Genomic DNA, 22,819 nt, shown 5'->3' with positions numbered 1-22,819 from the left:
AGTTTTAATATTAATATTTTTGAACAGAAGAGCATGTTTGTGTGTTAGTTTTTGTGGTATCAAAAATGCTATAATTACACCAATGTTAGTGCGAACTGAAATGTTGGTGCACAATTAATGTGTGTTTCATCAAACACAAAAACATGCATAAAATCCACCAGTAAGACTTTAATTAAATAAAAACAATATTTACACTCAATTCATTTACAGTTTGTGCTCAAACACACACACACACACAGTCTCTTCATTGATGCTCAGAAAAACACAGAGAGTGATTGATTGACAGCTCGTTCAGCCTATCGTGGCTCAGCTCTCAGATTCTTCCAGCATCTTGTCGGGGTCCTTCAGCAACACCTGTCCTCCGTTCACCTGTTCTCCGTTCACCTGTTCTCCACCTCCATCACGAGCCCTGCGAGCCTGAGACACAGAGAGCCGACAAACACTGGCTGCAAATCACAGATAACCAGTCTTTCCACCAACATGACCTCACACCCAAGCAGACGTTAGGGAAAGGCAGCAGAAGATGTGTTTATAGTCACAGATCCGAGAGTCAATCAATCCTCCCAGACTGCTTTAGGACGGGGAACGTTTCTCAGCCCAAACGCAGACGATCCGCCGGTCTAAATGCTAATGCCACGTCTACATTAAAGGGATAGTTCACATAAAAATGAAGACTAGCCCATGATTTACTCTTCCTCAGGCCATCCTAGGTGTGTATGACACTCTTCTTTCGGACGAATACAATCAGAGTTACATTAAAAAATGTTCTGGCTCTTCCAAGCTGTTTTTAAGTCCAAAAAAGTGCATCTGTCCCTCATAAAAGTGCATCTATCATCATAAAAGTGCATCTATCCATCATAAAAGTGCATCTATCCATCATAAAAGTGCATCTGTCCATCATAAAAGTGCATCTATCCATCATAAAAGTGCATCTGTCCATGATAAAAGTGCATCTATCCATCATAAAAGTGCATCTGTCCCTCATAAAAGTGCATCTGTCCATCATAAAAGTGCATCTATCCATCATAAAAGTGCATCTATCCATGATAAAAGTGCATCTATCCATCATAAAAGTGCATCTGTCCCTCATAAAAGTGCATCTGTCCATCATAAAAGTGCATCTATCCATCATAAAAGTGCATCTATCCATCATAAAAGTGCATCTATCCATCATAAAAGTGCATCTGTCCCTCATAAAAGTGCATCTGTCCATCATAAAAGTGCATCCATCCATCATAAAAGTGCATCTATCCATCATAAAAGTGCATCTGTCCATGATAAAAGTGCATCTGTCCATCAGTCCAGAGAATACACTCTGATTGTATTCGTCTGAAAGGAGAACGTCATACACACCTAGGATGGCTTGAGGAAGAGTAAATCATGGGCTAATTGAATTATTTTCTGCCGTTTCCGTGTGGATGAGAAACTTTTGGAAACCGCTAAATTCCCCTTCACTGCGCGAGCGTAACCCTCACTAAAGCTCACTGAGACGATACAGACGGATCAATGATAAAGTTATCGCGCAATTCTTCTGACAGGATCATTTAATTGATCTAAGTATCTCCTCATTCCCTGATCGCCCAGGTCTCTCTCTCTCCATTACATGTCTGGTCTAAAACGCTAAAAGCGCTCTCATGTTTAGCAGATGTGTGTGAACTCTGTCATCTGTGCAGGACTGTGATATGAAGAGTTTGTAAAGTAAACAGCGTGAAGTGAACATAACAGGCACAATACCGGTATAAACATGAATATCTATGGGTTCAATATGCGTCACATGACTAAACTTATGTCATCGTTTTCATTAATAAAAAGGCCGCCTCAGTGTGGACGAGGCCTGAGACACAGACAGAAGCTCTGGAAGCACCTTTATTAATCACTCATTCACGAGACATCATCAGTAGACGAGTGAGCCAAGACACTATTATCAGCGTGTGTCTGGATAATCATCTAAACATCACAATCACAAACAGCCAATCAGAGCGCAAGAACAAGACATCCGTGTGTGCGTCTCATTGGTCGATTAAAAACACACGACTGAATCAAAGACACACGGCTGAAACTCATAATTCACAACATATTTCAGGAACGCGAGGTTTCTGTTAACATGAACTAACAAACAATGAGTTTTAAATCTCAGCATTTACTAAAACATTTTTAAGATCAAAGTTATTAACATTAGTTTATGCACATGAACAGTAAAGCGCGTTTCTCGGGCTGAAATGTGGCGCGCTTCAACATTCAGAGACAAACCTTGAAATGCAACCGATGAAACCTTAAAAACACACATCTGGAAAACCAGGGACATCTGGAGTGTTGTTTGTTAGTTAATGCAGGGAAACACACAATGACTGGTTAGTACAGCATGTGCTAGTGCTGAAGTAACACGATTAAAACCACCTGTGTGTGTGTGTGTGTGTGTTCGCGTGCAATGTTTTATGCATGCGACACAGTGACACATGCACATATTTACATGATTAACACACACACACACGCCAGCAGCAGTGAGCGCTGCACATCTGTTAGCCAGAAACACATCTTTACAAAGATGTTAAATGAACACACACACACACACACACACACACACACACACAGGATGGCTTACTGGAACTGAGGAGATAACAACAGTGATGGAAACCCCGAGCTGCTCAGTGACTGCGTGCAGAAGGAGCAACGCATGTGATGTGAGGCTCAGATCACGTGACCACCGGAGCGGTTAGTGTGTGTTAGTGACGGAGAATCTCAGAGCGAATCAGCAGTTCAGATGATAGAGATCGAGTGATTAGAGATCGAGTGATTAGAGTCTAATTATTAGTCTAATCGAGAGGATTTAAAAGCAAGCAAATCTACATACGACCCATGACTCCTGCAGAACACGCCGTCTCCGCTGCACATAACACACAAGAGAACAGCCATTAGATACACACTCACACACTCACTCACTATCTTCAGGTTGAAATGAGCTCTGGTTAAAAGCCACTAGCGGGAGGGACACAGATGCGCGGCCGCCGTGTTCCTGCATGCGAGGTTTAGTTGGTTAGGCGTGCAGCGGTTACACGATGACTCTCAGCTCTCTCACACACACACACTATCTTCAGGTTTAAACGGCACTAGCGGGATTAGTTACACGATGACTCTCAGCACTCTCACACACACACTATCTTCAGGTTTAAACGGCACTAGCGGGATTAGTTACACGATGACTCTCAGCACTCTCTCTCACACACACACACTATCTTCAGGTTTAAACGGCACTAGCGGGATTAGTTACACGATAACTCTCAGCACTCACACACCTCTCGATGCGCAGTACAGGGTTAGTGAAGGAGGCAAAGCTAACATGCCCTTTACAAGGAAAGCACACAGAAACACGACTAACAGCAACACGACCACATTTCACTGCAACAAAATAATTTCATTCCTTGATATTGAACTTGACAATTTGATAGTGTTTTATTTTACAAACATCTAAACGTTCTTAAATCAAGATATATTTACTGGAGAAGCAAAATTACAGTTTTTTTTTTTAAATTAAGTTTTTGCTTAAAACAAAGTGGGGGTCAGAAAAATAAACTTGTTTTGTCTTTAAATTAAGTTGATTTTTCTGACCCTATTGGCAGAATTTATGGAAGCTTGGAATAAAAAAATATAAAATGTAATTGCAACTTTCTCACAATTCTCTTTTTTTTTTGCAGCTGCGATTTTTTTTTTTTTAACCTCAATTCTGATTTTTTTCTCACAATTTCGAATCTTTTAGCAACTGCGACTTTAGTAATTCTCAATTTTCTATCGCAATTGCGATATTTTATCTTGCAATTTTCACTTTTTTCGCAATTGTGTTTATATCTCACAGGTCTGACTTTTTTCTTGCAATTGCAACATTTTATCTTGCAATTCTCACTTTTTTCTCGCAATAGCGATTTTTTATCTTGCAATTCTCACTTTTTTCTCACAATAGCGATTTTTTTATCTTGCAATTCTCACTTTTTTTCTTGCAATTCTGTTTATATCTCACAGTTCTGACTTTTTTCTTGCAATTGCAACATTTTATCTTGCAATTCTCACTTTTTTCTCGCAATAGCGATTTTTTTTATCTTGCAATTCTCACTTTTTTCTCACAATAGCGATTTTTTTTATCTTGCAATTCTCACTTTTTTTCTTGCAATTCTGTTTATATCTCACAGTTCTGACTTTTTTCTTGAAATTGCAACTTTTTATCTTGCAATTCTTACTTTTTTCTCGCAATTCTCACTTTTTTTTTTTGCAAGCAATTGCAAGAAAAAAGTCAGAATTGCAAGAAAAAGTCAGAATTACCTTTAAGTTTTTTAAATTCTGTGGTGACTTAATATCTTCAGTAATTTTGCTTCTCTAGTAAATGTATCTTGAAATGATTGGATGTTTGTACTGGAAAATAAGACAAAACTACAACAGAAGAACATCATTTCCGCCATGTTTCTAGCATCACGAAGTGTGTAACTGAGTCTTGCAGATGAAGCGTGCGAGTGGGACGCGAGTCCTGGGGCTAAAGCGGGCGCTTGAGCGGCGGTTTGACGCTGTTGTTGTGGGTCCCGTCGCTCTCGGAGAGTACCTCTTGCTCGAGCGTGTTGAAGTGTACGCCCGAGTGCTCGCCCGTCTGCTGGGACGACCGGCACGGGTAGCAGAGGATGCGTTTGAAGGTGTCGCGCATGTCCTTGTCGCGGTAGGAGTAGATGATGGGGTTCATGAAGGAGTTGCACTCAGCCATCACCAGGAAGAACTTCTCGTACGTCAGGACGTTGCAGGATTCGCAGAGACCGTCCAGCAGAAGCAGAACCAGGCCCGGCGTCCAACACACCACGAAACAACCTGCCGGGAAGAGCACGAGAGCGTTACACACATGCTCCGAAACATGCAGTCTAGGGATGTGATGGAGTTTTGACTTGACACCTCACTTTTAAATGGCTAATTTCGAAAGCTTCCATAGGAATGAACTGAAAATGTTTGCTTGGGTGGCAATTGCTTGAATGGTGGGTTCATTATTATTCTTAACAACGAAATAGTACAATGACAAACTCGCTTAAACAGGCACTTTTACACTTGGCTTTGAAACCAAATCTTCCGCCATCGTCTTGTTAGTCAGATCGCCTCACTCTCATCACATGAACAATTAAATCTGTCTTCTGTGCCGCAACTCTCATTTTGGCTAACTCAAGTGTCTGTTCTTTAACTAAACTAAATTATTTTTATTACTATTAAATAATATATGAATATGATACAGGCAAATGATGTACAGTCAAACCAAACATTATTCAGACACCAGATATAGTTTTTGATGCTGTGCAGGACACTATAGTTCATTTATGTAAGTGAGGAGAGCAAAATAAAGTAAACTTAGACATATTATACCAAAAATTTGTACGTTGTTAGTTTGTTTCAAACTAACTAATTACGTAGTGAATTTTAATTTCTGCAAACTAATTAAAATTCATGCAACCAACTTTTGTTGTGAATTTTAATTTATGCAAATTACCTCATTTAGATAATTTAGAATGCTCTAAATTCATTAACAAAGTTACAAATAATTTAAGTTTTAATTTATGCAAATTAATTACCTCATAGAGCTAATTTAGAACAGTAAATTCATTAACATTAGATCAAGGTTACGAACAAATTACGTAGTGAATTTTTATTTATGCAAACTACCTTCAGCGAATGCAAAGTTTCTCAGGGGAACGCAAAATCATTGACTTATTATTGTTCCTCCTATGTCATATGTTTCCCACCACCATGTTGCCCTTAGGGGCTCTGTGCATTTATGACCCTGGATCACTAAACCAGTCACGAGTCGCACGGGTATATCTGTGGCAATAGCCAACAATACATTCTATGGGTCAAAATTATCGATTTTTCTTTTGTATGCCAAAAATCATTAGGATATTAAGTAAAGATCATGTTCCATGAAGATATTTAGTAAATTTCCTACCGTAAATGCAGCACAATCGCGAACATAAATGGACAACTTTAAAGGTGATTTTCTCAATATTTCGATTTTTTTGCACCCTCAGATTCCAGATTTACAAATAGTTCCAAATCTCGGCCCAATATTGTCATATCCTAACAAACCATACATCAACTGAGAGCTTATTTATTCAGCTTTCTGATTATGTATAAATCTCATCATGTGACTGGTTTTGTGGTCCAGGGTCTCATTTCTGCAATTCAGTTTGGTGACACTTGTTTCCATTTCTAGATGACAGGAATTAAGTAAATGTCTTTTTAGAGCTGCTTTACAGCAGAATCTGAATTAGTCTCATATTTGATATTATTAGTCTCATATATTGATATTTATATATTATATATATATCATTCACATAGTCTCACATTTCCTGTTTATCACTTTGAATCTATCTGTGTTTAATAAAGCGCTGTAGAAATAAACCTGACTTGACAATAGACGGTCAGAGGAGGGTTGGTGAAGTGAAACTAAAACATAACTTCTATCACTTCCACATTGTTGCTATATCGCTAAAGGTGATCATGCCTTTACTGTTCCTTGTCAATATATGTTTAAATGTGCTTTATGAATAATGCTGTTGTTGTGGACTGAAGTCAGCACTGCTCAGCATTTAGACGCTAATGCAACACTTCCTTTAGTCGAGTGTTCTCAGATGTACGTTCAGGAAGCACCTTAAGTGTGTGTGTGTGTGTGTGTGTGTGTGTGCGTTTATGGGATCCTTCCAAGACTTCACATAGCTTGAGTTTCCAGGAAGTGTGGCAGAATGTGTGTGTCAAAATTCCCTGTGTGCGAGCGCGAGCGGGCGTGACATGCGGTCCTGCTCAGAACATGCACGTACTCGCCGCTCGCTCTCGGTCGGGGAGGGTGAAGTGTGGAGAGAAACGAGGCTGAGATAATGAAAACATGCAGATCCGGTTAGACGAGCCCGGACAGGCCTTCCTCCCCCAGATCCTCAGTGTGTTTATGAATGTCGACTGTGCCTCTTTGTGTTATTCTCCAGAAGAGGAGTTTACTGAACACACTCAGACCACTGGTGCGATTCGCTGCAGGTCCGTTCGCTCTTCTAACTAAGGTCGAAACTAAAACACGATGAAACCACTGATAATGAGTCTTCACAGGTGCTGCCGGATACAAAACAAACCATGCTATCTGATTATGAATTCATGTGAAGCAGCAGTGTTTTCAAGGTTTCTAACCTGAGGCCTTCAAGACTCAAAACCAGTTCACAGCCAGAGCGATGACGACAACCAGAACTATTTAACTACAAATATAACCAGAACCGGAACTATATAACTACAATTATAACCTGAACTATATAACTACAATTATAACCTGAACTATATAACTACAATTATAACCAGAACTATATAACTACAATTATAACCTGAACTATATAACTACATTTATAACCAGAACTATATAACTACAATTATACCATGGGCTGTTTAAATACTCGATTCTGATTGGCTGGAAGGTGTGCAGTAAAACCGTTTAATGCACAGGTAGTTCCAGTCAGTTTGATTACAGTTCGAAATTAATCCGCTACATTGGTAACCATAGTAACACAGATACACTTGCAAGCAGAGTGAGAGACGCATATGAAAACGTTTATTTAGGTAGGCTAAATGGATGAATTTTTCATATCGTTTAATTTGTATGGTGAATATGGCAACTCTGAGAAATGGGCCCAGGCACAAGACGAAATAGAAGACTTGGAGAAGACGTTGAATGACAAAAAGCAGCACAAAGAATTAACAATAAATAAATGACATGATTAGTTCAAATAAAGATTGCCTTGTCACTGTCAGTGTTGCCTGTCATTCATAAATAATTGTAATAAATCCATTAAAGAATCATTAAGTTAGCTATATTCTTAAGCAACAAGGGGACGTTAGCTAATAGACTTTAAAGAAGAGACGCACACAGGTAACTCGCGCACGCATCTCTCTCTCTCTCTCTCTCTCTCTCTCTCTGTTCCTTCTCCTTCAGTTCTCTGTCTCTCTCTTTTAATAATGAATTTAAATAAATGTGAATTCATTCAAATAAAAGCAATCCGATGGCTCTACTTTATTTAAAGCGGTCGGAGTGCAAGAACTGACGAGCCTTAACTTAAGAAATAACCGTCATTTTTACACGTCTGTTAAAAAATGACACTGTAAACATCAGTTACAGCTTTAACATTTTTAACTTGGCAAATAACCAAGGTATAAGCGGGATAATCCACGGCTAGCCGTGCATTAAAGAATTTTAATGCACTTCGTAGAGGCAACCACCCTCCGCTTCGCGTCGGGTGGTTCTTCGCCTCTACGTCGTGCATTAAAATCCTTTAATGCACGGCTAGCCGTGGATTATCCCTTACTTATAACCAGAACCTGAACTATATAACTACAATTATAACCTGAACTATATAACTACAATTATAACCTGAACTATATAACTACATTTATAACCAGAACTATATAACTACAATTATAACCAGAACCTGAACTATATAACTACAATTATAACCTGAACTATATAACTACAATTATAACCAGAACTATATAACTACAATTATAACATAACTATATAACTACATTTATAACCAGAACTATATAACTACAATTATAACCTGAACTATATAACTACAATTATAACCTGAACTATATAACTACATTTATAACCAGAACTATATAACTACAATTATAACCAGAACCGGAACTATATAACTACATTTATAACCAGAACTATATAACTGCATTTATAACCAGAACTATATAACTACATTTATAACCAGAACAATATAACTACAATTATAACCAGAACTGGAACTATATAACTACAATTATAACCTGAACTATATAACTACAATTATAACCTGAACTATATAACTACATTTATAACCAGAACTATATAACTACAATAATAACCAGAACCGGAACTATATAACTACAATTATAACCTGAACTATATAACTACAATTATAACCTGAACTATATAACTACATTTATAGCCAGAACTATATAACTACATTTATAACCAGAACTATATAACTACAATTATAACCAGAACCGGAACTATATAACTACAATTATAACCAGAACTATATAACTACAATTATAACAGAACTATATAACTACATTTATAACCAGAACTATATAACTACAATTATAACCAGAACCGGAACTATATAACTACAATTATAACCAGAACTATATAACTACAATTATAACCAGAACAATATAACTACAATTATAACCAGAACCAGAACAATATAACTACAATTATAACCAGAACTATATAACTACAATTATAACCAGAACTATATAACTACAATTATAACCTGAACCAGAACAATATAACTACAATTATAACCAGAACCAGAACAATATAACTACAATTATAACCAGAACTATATAACTACAATTGAAGAGTTTGGTTCCAAAACGCGATAAATCCATTTTGATTAATTTGAGTAAAAATGTGTTTTCTTTACCAAGAAAGTGGCAAGATGAAAACCACTATTTTCTGTTTCAAACTTTCACATAGCATCTGTAGGTTATAATAACATTAAAAATTCAAATCCAGATTTTGATTTTCAAAGATTTATTATAAAAACGGGTAATCTTTCCCCCAAAATGCAATAAATGACACTTTTTTCCAAAATGCAATTAATCCATTGAATCAATATGAAAGTTATTTTTCATATTGAAACTGTTGAAAATACACAACAAAGTAAGTTGATCCACATATGACAGCCTCTGAACTCGGTCAATATCTTATAATACAGGCACTAAAAATACATTCAATCAGCCATGGCTAGGAAATACCTCCTGAACTTTTTTGACGGCGATCAGCTGTAAAATGTCCTGCTCGGATTTCGTTGACTTTGAGTAAAACAATTGAAAGTTTTTTAAAAGATCCACTGGGGTTCACGTGTCAGCGTGACAGAAGTTTGACGCTGTCGTGTGAGAACAAGCAACAGTCGGCATTTCTCTTCCTCCCGCGTGCCTCATCTTCTTAATCTCCTCACGTAAATGATTAGATTTTGATGGCTTACGTTTCTTCCCTACCGCAGAAACCACCACAGGTTCATCAATGCCGTCAAAATTATTAATTTTTTTGTTTGTTTGTTGATCAAAAAGTACAAAGTAGATCAGGAAAACTAGGATGCCGGGTGTATTCAAAGCGCCGCCGTTACTGTTTACAGTGCGTGGAATGGTGCGCTGTGATTGGTTGAGAGCGGATCTATCGCATTCTGCAGAGAAAGGAGACTGGCGTTTGTCGCGGTTTGGAAAGAAAGGGAGAAAACATGACACAATAACACGGCGGATATCGCATTTTACGTAAAATTTAAAATGGACTTTTCAATACCGACCCTATACAATACAGATTTTTGCAGGAACTCAATTTTTTTTTTAAATGGCGTTTATCGCGTTTTGGAACCAAACTCTTCAATTATAACCTAAACCAGAACAATATAACTACAATTATAACCAGAACTATATAACTACAATTATAACCAGAACAATATAACTACAATTATAACCAGAACCAGAACAATATAACTACAATTATAACCAGAACTAAATAACTACAATTATAACCTAAACCAGAACAATATAACTACAATTATAACCAGAATAATATAACTACAATTATAATCAGAATTATATAACTACAATTATAACCAGAACTATATAACTACAATTATAACCAGAACCGGAACTATATAACTACAATTATAACCTGAACCACAACAATATAACTACAATTATAACCAGAACTATATAACTACAATTATAACCAGAACAATATAACTACAATTATAATCAGAATTATATAACTACAATTATAACCAGAACAATATAACTACAATTATAACCAGAATAATATAACTACAATTATAACCAGAACAATATAACTACAATTATAACCTGAACCAGAACTATATAACTACAATTATAACAGAACTATATAACTACAATTATAACCAGAACTATATAACTACAATTATAACCAGAACTATATAACTATAATTATAAACAGAACTATATATAACCTGAACCAGAACTATAACTACAATTATAACCAGAACTACATAACTAGAATTATAACCAGAACTACATAACTAGAATTATAATGATATATATAATAGGGATGTCCCGATCCGATCACGTGATCGGAAATCGGGCCCGATCACGTGCTTTCAGACTCGATCGGAATCGGACGTTACCTCCCGATCAGGACTCGGATATATATATTCTCATTATTATTTAACACATCTATAGTTATGCGGTGGTACAGAGTTACGCCGGTTTCACACTGCACGCGTTAGCAGAGCGTAAGCAGCGCAGGAGCAGTGCGTATGGTGAGCAGGAGCAGGACACGCGCGTTTTGCTTTCACACTGTCAGCGTTTGTCACGCGCGGCTGAACCGCAGGTTGTGTACAGACAGAGTAGCCTACTCTATAATGGATAAGTTGGCATTGCTTTATTTCGTTTTCAAATACATTTAAGAGAAAATACTTGTCAAGAAGCTTATTTTATTAATAATTTCATAAATATAACTTTTGGTTCATCTTTGTTTTTATTGTTCTGGCAACAAGTTTGTTTTTGGACATTTGTTTTCTTTTTAAATTGATGTTGGTCATTTGATCGACTGTTTAAAACACAATAGATATCATCAATGCACTTTTTGGATAAAACTGCGGTGTATTTTGGCCATGATCAATGCATATATCACTTTAATTCACCGTAAGCGGCGCAGCAAAAATAGACTCTGCGCCGAAACGATCGCGGCACTGCTGCTCTGCTCTGCTCCTGCTACGCGCTGCCGCGCCGCCTCTGCGTGCGGTGTGAATGCTCTAATCTGTTAACATGGGCGCCGAAAAAAATACGCTCTGCACGCTCTGCTAACAGTGCAGTGTGAAACCGGCGAGTGCAGTTCCTAAAAGCACATTACTGGCTTTGCAAACACTGGCACTTTATTTTTTTATTTGTTTACATGCCTGCCGGGTATTATAAGTTGAGGTGCTATTTGTTTATATATTAGACTTTTTTTTATATTTACTGTTGCACTAAGTCCAAAAGTGAAGAATTTATGTTATTTATTACTTGATTGTTCAAGCTACCTCACAGAAGTGCTCTGTTTGTTAACAGAGTTGTTGAATGTAATAAGGTGAATTAAATAAAAAATAAGGAACATCCTGGATCTGTTTTTTGCTCTTCTTTATTCTTTTTTATGTATTATAGAAGTATCGAATCGGGACTCGGTATCGGTAGATACTCAAAATCAAATGACTCGGACTCGAGGGCAAAAAAACCTGATCGGGACATCCCTAATATATAACGATAACTATAACCATAACAGATCTATAAAAACTACAATTATAACGATAACCATAACTATATAACTACAATTATTAAGATAAATATAACGATAACTATAACTATAAAATAACCAGATCTATAAAATAACTAAAATTATAATGATAACCATAACTATATAACTACATAACTACAATTGTAAAGAAAAATATGATAGCTATAACGATAAATATAACTACATAACTACAATTATAATAAATATAACAATAACTATAAAAACTATAATTATAACAATAACCATAACAATATAACTACAATTATAATGATATCTATATAATAACTATAATGATAACCATAACAATAATTATAACGATAAATATAACGATAACTGCTGGTCCTGACGCCATCTGTGAGCGTACACTGTGCTATTGTGCCGAGCAGCTTAGTGAGGCTTTCACAGTTATCTTTCAAAAACATGCGGACAGTGCCTGACTTATGGAAAACATCAACAGTAATACCCATCCCCAAAACAAAATCAATGAATTCAGACCAATTGCACTAACTTCCCTGGTAATGAAGTGCTTTGAAAAGATCTTGAAGTAGATCAATTAGAACTGTAGATAAATTAGATCCACTACAATTTGCATATCAAGCGGGCAAGGGTGTAGAAGATGCAAAGCTCTTCCTTCTTGACAGGGTGTATAACCATCTTGAGAAACCATGTAAGTCATGTAAGACTTTAGCTCAGCCTTTAACAAAATGCAGCCTCACATTCTAATTGAACGATGAGCCTCATATTTTAAGGTACCCGAGCAGATCTTATTACTGGTTTTAAATGTTTGAACAAACAGAAGGCAGCAGGTCTATGTGAATGGAAACATGTCCTCTGTCTTTGTATCAAACACAGGCTCTCCCCAGGGCTGCGTGCTCTCCCCCCTGCTCTTTATATCACACACTGACAACTGCTGGTCATCTCGGGAGAACAGCTACTTGGTGAAGTTTTCAGACGACACAGCCCTGTTGTCCCTTCTCCAGGGCAACCAATCTGATCATAACAGTGCCCTTACGGAATCTGAACCAAAACCGAGTGTAATACACAATGAAAATGTTCAAATAGTCCAAACATAAGTACTTAGGCAGAGTGTTTGACTCGCAACTGTTTTTCACAGACCCAAAAAATGATGATTTAAACGTGCTGTAAATAAAATTCTGTTGGGTATTTTGAGCTGAAACTTCACATACACACTCTGGGGACATCAGAGACTTATTTTACATCTTGTGAAAATGGGCATAATAGGTCCCCTTTAAGGTATGCTCAAAAATCACTGGTACCCAGTTAAGAGATCTCCGTTCTCTCTGGAAAACACGAGTTGTCCAGAAAGCAGACAGAATATCGTGCCAACCAGATCAAGTACTCAGAAATGGACTTGTTATCATGCAGTCAGGTCGGCGGTATTATGTGCCAATACGGAAAAACTAACCACTATGCCAACTCATTCATTCCCTCTGCTATAATGAAAACACACAACTACAACAAAACTGGTTCTTGCACTCCGCTGCTCTGTTCCGTCACTGGCAGGTGAATGTGTGTGTGTGTGTGTATGTGTGTGTGCATGAGGATGTTATGGGAGAGAGAGAAGCATTTGCATACAGGGGGATGTATGACTGCTACAGTACGTATTTATTGTTTATTTTATTTTATTTTATTTTATTTGACATTACATAATATACGTTGTGTGCTAATGCACTTTTTAACTTTACCCTTAATGGATGGGTTGGCCTTAAAACTGTAAAACCCCTTGGGGACTAATAAAGTTATCTGAATCTGAATCTGATAACCATAACTACAATTATAATTATGAATTTAATAACTATGATGATAACCATAACTATATAAATACAATTAAAAATAATAAGTTATAACCATAGCTATATAACTACAGTTATAACGACACACATAACAATAACTATTACAATGATATTGATAACAATAGCAGTAAATATAGCAATGACTATAACGACCCACACCAACGGGTGATAACGTTCAGGTTTGGTCAGTCTGGAGCTCTTACAAGCAGGATGGATTCTAATTGGCTGTCAATGTATTTATCGATCATCTCCTGGAAAAAAATCTTTCTGATAGTGATTCCAACAATATTGTTCCTCTGTATCATTATCGTTATAGTTGTGCTGTGGACTGCTATTCCCTTGGAGTTAGAATGATGATTAAAACGTTACAGTTATTGTTATATAGTTATATTTATCGCCATTTCTTTATAATTGGAACAATTATTACAACTTAATGGTTATATAGTTATCATTCTTGGTGGAAACAGGCCTTTAGAACATTTTAACTAGCCTAATAAGTAAGAAACTCGTAATAATGGTATTTAATTACGACATGCATAAAAATAAAATGCTCTGATTGGCCGATTTTCACTTTGACTGAGGACATTAGAAAACGGGTTGCATCACATTTGGACATGCCGTAAGTCAGAAACGAGCATCCGTCTTACCCAATATCAGGACGACGGTCTTCATGAGGCTATATAACTACAATTATAACCAGAACTATATAACTACAATTATCATGGTAAATATAACAATAACTATAACCATAACAGATCTATAAAATAACTACAATTATAACGATAAACATAAATATATAACTGCAATTCTAAAGATAAACAATGACAATGAATTTGACTGAGGACGTTAGAGAACGGGTTGCATCACATTTGGACATGTCGTAAACGAGTATCCGTCTTACCCAATATGAGGATGACGGTCTTCATGAGGTTGACCACCGTCTCCTTGTACTTGACCTGCGAGGTGTGCTGGCTCATGCGGTGGTTCTTGCGGCGCACGTAGATGAAGATGCGCGTGTAGACGGCCACCATAACCATAAAGATCAGCAGGTTCAGCACGGCCCAGAACACCAGGTAGCTGCGGCTGTAGAGCGGAGCCATGGTGGAGCACACGCTAATGTTGCACATGCAGTTCCATCCCATAGTGGGCACCAGTCCCATCACTATGGCGATGACCCAGATGCCGATGATGAGCATCACGACTCTGTGGTTGGTCATTTTACTGTGCAGTTGCATGGTGAAGATGGTCTGGTGTCGCTCCAGTGCGATGGCCATCAGATTAATCACCGACGCCGTCAGACTGGTGTCGATCAAACCCTGAGCCACGCAAAGAACAACACAAACATGAGACGCCAGAGTCACGACAAATACCTCAATATTCCACCACTAAACTACTGGAGAACCTCAGAAAGGTCTTAAGAAGAACTCAATAATGATGTAATATACACTACACACTTATTATGTAAGGGATAATGTAGAGCGAGGCGGTTGTTATAGCGAATACACCCCCGACAGGCTGATCGGGACCCCGACGCGAAGCGGAGCTTGAATCCTGAAGGGGTTGTATTCGCTATAACAACCGCCTCGCTATACATTATCCCGTTTATTACATGGCTACCTACCAAATAAATCAATGATTTGACACAAAATATTGATTTAAAAAGGAGTTTATTGATTTAAAAACAATTGTATTGCTTCCGCTAAAGAAAATAGTCCGTTCCGTCTCTACGGTTAGAATCCTGCGTCCATAGCAACGCTCTGTTTTTCATGGCAACGGTGTGTTATATTTAGCAGCGGTTATCAAGAAATAACACACCGCATTCTACATTAGAATTCAACCAAGCCATGTAATAAACTATAACAATTACTATAATGATATCTATAACTATATTGATTAGTATAACAAACCCCCCCCCCAGTAGAGCATTACAATAATGTAGCCTTGAGGATATGAATGCATGAACTAACTTTTCCACATTGGTCAATGAGAGCATATGACGTAGACTTTTACTGTGACTTACAAATGAAAGATTGGTATCAAAGAGCACACGGCGAAGACTTGACAGAGCAGCCATCAAGTGTTAGACAGTATTCTAGGTATAGTATTACATGCAGAGGTTTTTGGTCTCTGTTTTTTCAGAATTAAGTGGTAGGAAATTACTAGTTTTTTATATCAGCTGTGCATTCCCTTAATTTTGTGAATTGGTAAGTTTCGTCAGGGCGTGAAGAAATATAGAGCTGAGTATCGTCGGCATAACAGTGAAAGCTAATTCCATGCTTCATAATGATATCTCCCAAGGGTAACATGAACAGAGAGAATGTGTGTGTGTGTGTGTGTGTGTGTGTGTGTGTGTGTGTGTGTGTGTAGCATGTACAGAGTGAACAGCAGTGGTCCTAGTACTGAGCCTTGTGGTACGCCATACTGAAATTGTGATCGATAAGACATCTCATCATTTACTGCTACAAACTGATAACCGTCAGATAAGTGTGATTTAAACCATGCTAATGCTAAACCACTAATGCCAACATAATGTTCGAGTCTATTTAAAAGAATGTTGTGGTCAATAGTGTCAAATGCAGCACTTAGATTGAGTAACACTAATAGCGAGAGACAACCACGATCAGATGATAAGAGCAAATCATTTGTGACTCTAACGAGAGCAGTCTCAGTGCTATGGTACGGTCTAAATCCAGACTGAAAATCCTCGCAGATACCATTTTTCTAAGGAACATAGTTGTGAAGATACCGCCTTTTCTAGTATCTTTGATTCAAGATAATTTTTTTATGGAAAAATGGAAATTATTTTGATAAAAACTAAGATAGCATGTCTTCTCCCAGAATTCCTCACAGGATGCAAGAAGCACAGCAACAGATTTCAGATGTACTTAACTCAGGAATATTCAACAATTATAAACGCTTCCTCCAACTCTGCTTGATCGGTCTGACAAACAGCTTAATCTCTGTGTGGTTTCTATTGCTAAAGGAGTTATGGTTTCTACATTCTGCACCAATGTTACTCATTAAACACCAATCCCAGACACGCCCAAACCACAGCCTTACCTGTCGGACAAACCATTGATATGTGCTAAGCCTGATGGTCCAGGGGCCGGTGTGGAACATCAGGTACAGGTAGGAGACGCCGGCGAAGAGATCCGCGGCCGCCAGGTTTCCCAGCAGGTAGTAAATGGGGTAATGAAACCTGCGGTTCATGAAGATGGCCATCATGACCAGGATGTTGGCGAAAATCACAAAAAAACAAACGAAAAATCCCAGGGAAACCACTACAATGTCTTTCGGCTGCCATGTTTTGCTGATGTTCTTCATGCTCAGATTGTAGAAGAACTCTATGGTCATGTTGTCGTAGCAAACCATCGTGGCGGAAAGCGATTGGGCCGTGGAAGACAGCGGCACACGTGATTGGCTGGGATCTGAAGGGGCGGGGCCTTCGCGTGTCAGAGGTCACTCATGGAGGCATGGAGATGCGAACCTTCGCTCTGAAGAATCCGATCTACTGTGGCAGAGGAAAAACACAAGGAGTGAATATTATCTGGGTTTTTAATCACCGACTCACAGTCAAATCAAATCCATGCACCAGATCACATTTAATGCTGAAAATCACAAGAAAAGATATGAAATTATGATTTGCATGAAGGCGATGAACACTGTTTTTACAACCATTAGGATGTGTGACATTTTCATAACAAATAAACACATTTTAAGGCAGATTATGCATCTGGATGTTTTACTGATGGGTTTTTTTTTTCATTGATTATTCTACTGTAATGCAATGATTTATTTTTACTTTATTTAAATCTGCATAAATTAAAGAGAGTACAATACAACTGACATACTGTATATAAACAACATGCATTAAAAAACAAGATACATCTTCACTTGAAATAAAATACTGATATCTTAATCGTCACATTACAGAAATGAGAATTAACTTTTTTAAATGACAGTAAATGTCATGAAAACTGTAAAATGTGATTCATTTTCTATTAGACTTTTACATTTCCTGACAAGTTTTGTGAGATTCACTGAGCCTCAAAACTGCCTAAGTCACACACAACTGAAGCAACTACCATAAATAAATATGTTTCAATACATTTCACATAATCACACCAGGTCATCCATCCGTCTAACACACTCTCACCCGAGTAACTCGACCGCAGCACAAACCCAGAAAAACATTTCCCGCTGAGATGGAGAGACCACACCTCAACCAATCACAGCCTGCGCATCAGCTCAGACGCGTGCTGATTGGACGCCGCGCTTGTCAATCATCTGCCCGAGCAGAAGGTTTCCCGTAACATGACTGTTATCATCTCACAAACCTCAGATTCAACCCACACAAGGACAAACATCCTCCTCATCATGTGTGTAAAACTGTGAAACGGTGTGTTTTCCGTCAGCTCAGGAAACACTTCAAATAGACTACACTGAAAATAAATCAGATTTCATTACGCAGAAGTCACTAATCGCTACTATCTAACACTACTAGCGTATCCAGGACACTAAAACAAAAGTTAAGAGATGACGTGTCGCAATCGTATCATGCATTTCTTAAAAATAAATGTTTCAAAAGTGGGATTCCTCAGAAGAACCATGTTTGTCTTTTCTTAGTCAAAAGTTAAAAATTCTTAGTTAAAAATATACTTCTACTGTAAAGAAGCTTGTGGCCAATGGAAAGGCAAGAAACACATTGAATTAAAGGAATAGTTCACCCAAAAATGAAAATGCTGTCATCATTTACTCTCCCTCAAGTTGTTCCAAACCTGTATGACTTTCTTTCTTCTGCTGAACACAAAAGAAGATATTTTGAAGAAAGTCGGTAACCAAACGACTGATGGACCCCATTGACTTCCATAGTAGGAAAAAATAAATACTATGGAAGTCAATGGGGACCAGCAACTGTTTAATTACCAACCTTCTTTAAAATATCTTCTTTTTTGTTCAGCAGAAGAAAGAAAGTCATACAGGTTTGGAACAACTTGAGGGAGAGTAAATGATGACAGAATTTACATTTTTGGGTGAACTATCCCTTTAAACATGTAATATTTTCGTATAGGCCTAAAACCTGCGACAACTTTTTGTTTACATCTTGGTGTACGTCACTCGGAAACAGGTCAAAGGTCAAGTCTTGGCATTAAAGGGTTTGTTCACCCAAAAATTTAAATTATGCCAGTAATCACTCTCCCTCATGTTGTTCGATGAGATCTGAGAGCGGACTCACTCCTCCATAGGCTGCTGGGTAATCGAGATCTGCCGAAACGTTAGTAAAGACATCGTTAAAATAGTCCAACCTTAAGGTCATCAAGCGACGAGAATACTTTTTGTGCGCAAAAAACCCCCTAAAATAACGACTTTATTCAACTCGACTTTATTACTGACAGAATTTTTATTTTTGGGTGAACGAACCCTTTAAAGTTTGTTTCCCTGGGTTATTTTAGCTATAACAGCGTTATTGTCATTAACTAAAACTATTAAAAGCATTAATTGAAATAAAATTGAAAAAATATTTGTTGAAAAACTAAATAAATGTTTTTAATTTTGCCTTGGCATTAATAAACTGAAGTAATTTGAAGCCCTAAAATTATTACCTGGAAATGAATAAAAACTCAAACTGAAATAAAAGTAAATTAAAACCTAAATAGCAACATTTAAATAAAAAAAATGACAAAAGTTCAAGTTCAATAAAACGATGAATATTTTCAAATAACCTGAGCTAAGTTTAAAGTGCTCGACCTTGAGAGGGTCATGGTGTTTCAGTGTTTCTCAGACAGAATAGAGATCAGCTTGTGTTAGTGAAGCGCTGAACAGTGATTGTCAGAAAACTTGGGAGGAAGTTTCATCATCATCAACCATAAAAACCGAGCAACACATTCCTGTACAGACGAAAAGAGAACTGAGAGGGAAATGAAACTGTGTGTGTGTGTGTGTGTTTGAGAGACACAGACTTAAACAGAAGAATGAATAATTTGAGATATCCGTTTCAAAAGTGTGTGTGTGTGTGTGATGAACGCAAGAGCCCAGTAATGAACTTAAACCTGTTATTACAGCAAGACACACCCTTCAGCAGCCGGTTGCTCTCTCTGTGAACTTCAAGCCATTACACACTGCAAAGGTACTAGGTAGTTTCCGTCTGTATGTCTCACACACACACACACACACACACACTAACATGTGTGCAGCTGAACCCATAAACAATTCAGAAAGTAAAACACCTGCAAACTGAGCTTATACACAGATCTACTCCACACAGAAACACACACACACACACACTAACATGTGTGCAAACTGAGCTTATACACAGATCTACTCCACACAGAAACACACACACTAACATGTGTGCAAACTGAGCTTATACACAGATCTACTCCACACAGACACACACACACACACACACACACACACACACACTAACATGTGTGCAAACTGAGCTTATACACAGATCTACTCCACACAGAAACACACACACACACACACACACACACTAACATGTGTGCAAACTGAGCTTATACACAGATCTACTCCACACAGACACACACACACACACACACACACTAACATGTGTGCAAACTGAGCTTATACACAGATCTACTCCACACAGTCAGACACACAGGTTTCAGTGCGAGTGTGTTTTACCACACACATAAATAAGTCACTTGAGTTTCTATACGTTATAAAAGCTCTTACATGATACTTTCATTCAGGAAACCTGCCTTTCAACTTTCAATCATTCATTTTTGATTTTATTTTAATATTTGACATTGGTGTTGGAGATGTGGAGACTCTTTGATTTACTCATGAATGATAAACAAGAGCGCACATTATACAGTATCAGCCAAAAGCCTGGACCCACTTCAACACATACATGTTGAATTTCTTGTCAAACCTATTTCTATAAACATTATTATAATTCTATATTCTATAATTCTATAGGGTAAAAAGTAACTAATAAACTTTCCGCAGTTTTGTTCTAAGTTTTCTGAAATGCTATGTTTAAATATGCACTCATTTCTATGCAGTTCCAGAAAAGAAATGTGTTCAAAATGATTGTTTGAATTTGTTGTTATATTAGAGTTGGAGGTTTCTACCGAAGGGATTTTGGATTTCTCTTTTTATCGCTCCATAAATCAGAAAATACTGTCAACAGACAGAAAAAAATACATTTTCACCATGTTTTTAGGAATAAGGTGTTGTGTAAAAGCATGTGAATGTTACATCAACAAACCCCTCAGTAAAAACCTTTAGTATATAGATAGGAATAAAACTGTAAGTTTTAGAGAATACAAGTAATGCTGAAGTGGAGAAAGAAACTCATTTAGAGATAGTGACCATTAAAAAATGTCTTGTAACTGAAATCTAAAAACGCAAATAGACAAAGTGCAATACAATAAACACTTAAACATGTATTTTGGGATGTTGTAGTGTGGAAGCAAACTTGCCCAAAATCATAAAATTGACCAATGCATAAAAAAACAATGCTTTAAAAATAAAACAATGAGTAAATGTGACCATTTTTTGTTGTTGTTAACTATCAAATTAATACAACGCTCATGAGTTTAATAATAATAGCTTTTTAAAATATGAATGTTCTTGGGAAAAGGCAGTTTGAGCAGTTTTTATGATCATAAGTGTGATTCCTCTCTTCTTATCAGTCAGTATCTGGGTCAATGACATGACGCCTACATGTTCTGTCTGATTGCATTTTTATCAGTTTAAATTCATAAAAAGATACCATATGCATGTAGTACCTCTCCCATGCATGTACTCACTTTAACTTTTCAAAAATCATGTCATTTGCCATTTTTATCTGTTATTTAAAGTTTAATAATGTCATGTGGCGCGACCGTCCAATTCATCTAGATGAAGAAAAAAACACTAAAATCACTTCATTTTAAATTTGAATATGCATTTATGTGTTCACAGCATCCTTAATGTTTGAACAATTGCAATTATTTTTAGTATTTTAAAATTGCACAGTCGAAAATCCTTACACGTCATTGACCAATCTAATGAATGTGAAACAGCTAACAAACACCGTGTGTGTGTGTGTGTGTGTGTGTGTGTGTGTTTGTGTGTTGTGGGTGCGTCGCATTTTTCAGTACACATATAACACATACACACAATATTCATAAACACTTGAGTTATTCTTCAAAACGTTGATAACTTCGCCTGTCTAATAAGAGCCGAGTTGTAAATCTGCAACACAAAGGCTGAACCCTCCGCGAAACTGAAGCGCACATCAGACTAAACTCCAGAAGTGAGTGAAACTCTCCTCGTTTCGCATCGGTCGGTCAGAGTAAAACACACAACACTCACGGGCTCCTCGCTTCTGGTTCTGATCTGGTCAAACTGGACCGTTCGGCTCGTGCTCGTCTCGACCGCAGTGGATCCTCAGGCTCGCGCTCGCTTCGCTGGCTGCTGTGCGCGCGCACTCACTCACCTGTGCGCTGCTGGGGGGTGTAGGTGAGGGCGGGGCCAAGCACCCCTGAGCACGCAGCTGATTGGATGCAGCAGGTGACGTTTACAAATATTTCTGTTCGTCATACTGAGTTTCTTTTCTATGGCATGCTCGATGTCTTGGTTTTTTATTGTGTGTGTGTGTGTGTGTGTTGATGTCGTATGGAGCTGTTTATCATCT

General features: G+C 37.5%; 1 protein-coding gene across 3 annotated transcripts; it reads right to left on the bottom strand.

The window, feature by feature from the left end:
- Positions 1-148: 148 nt before the first annotated feature.
- lpar2b (lysophosphatidic acid receptor 2b) lies at positions 149-22,819 on the bottom strand. Of its 3 annotated transcripts, XM_084100775.1 has the most exons (6): positions 22,498-22,638; positions 17,230-17,680; positions 15,071-15,485; positions 4,586-4,842; positions 2,852-2,884; positions 149-417 (listed from the first exon to the last, which is right to left on the bottom strand). In XM_084100775.1, the coding sequence occupies exons 2-6, from the start codon at positions 17,539-17,541 to the stop codon at positions 307-309; spliced, it is 1,128 nt and encodes a 375-aa protein (XP_083956901.1). In that variant the 5' UTR covers positions 17,542-17,680; positions 22,498-22,638; the 3' UTR covers positions 149-306. The 3 variants fall into 3 exon arrangements, 2 of the variants coding, with proteins under 2 accessions (XP_083956901.1, XP_083956902.1); XM_084100776.1 differs by lacking the exon at positions 2,852-2,884; XR_014604271.1 differs by lacking the exon at positions 149-417 and having other exon boundaries at positions 1,853-3,154; positions 3,221-4,842; positions 22,498-22,819.

This window comes from Abramis brama, assembly GCF_963993115.1.
Source record: "Abramis brama genome assembly, chromosome: 2".
In the NCBI taxonomy this organism is placed as follows: Eukaryota; Metazoa; Chordata; class Actinopteri; order Cypriniformes; family Leuciscidae; genus Abramis; species Abramis brama.
Note: the sequence above shows the minus strand (reverse complement) of the source record. Positions and strands in the feature narration are given on the sequence as shown.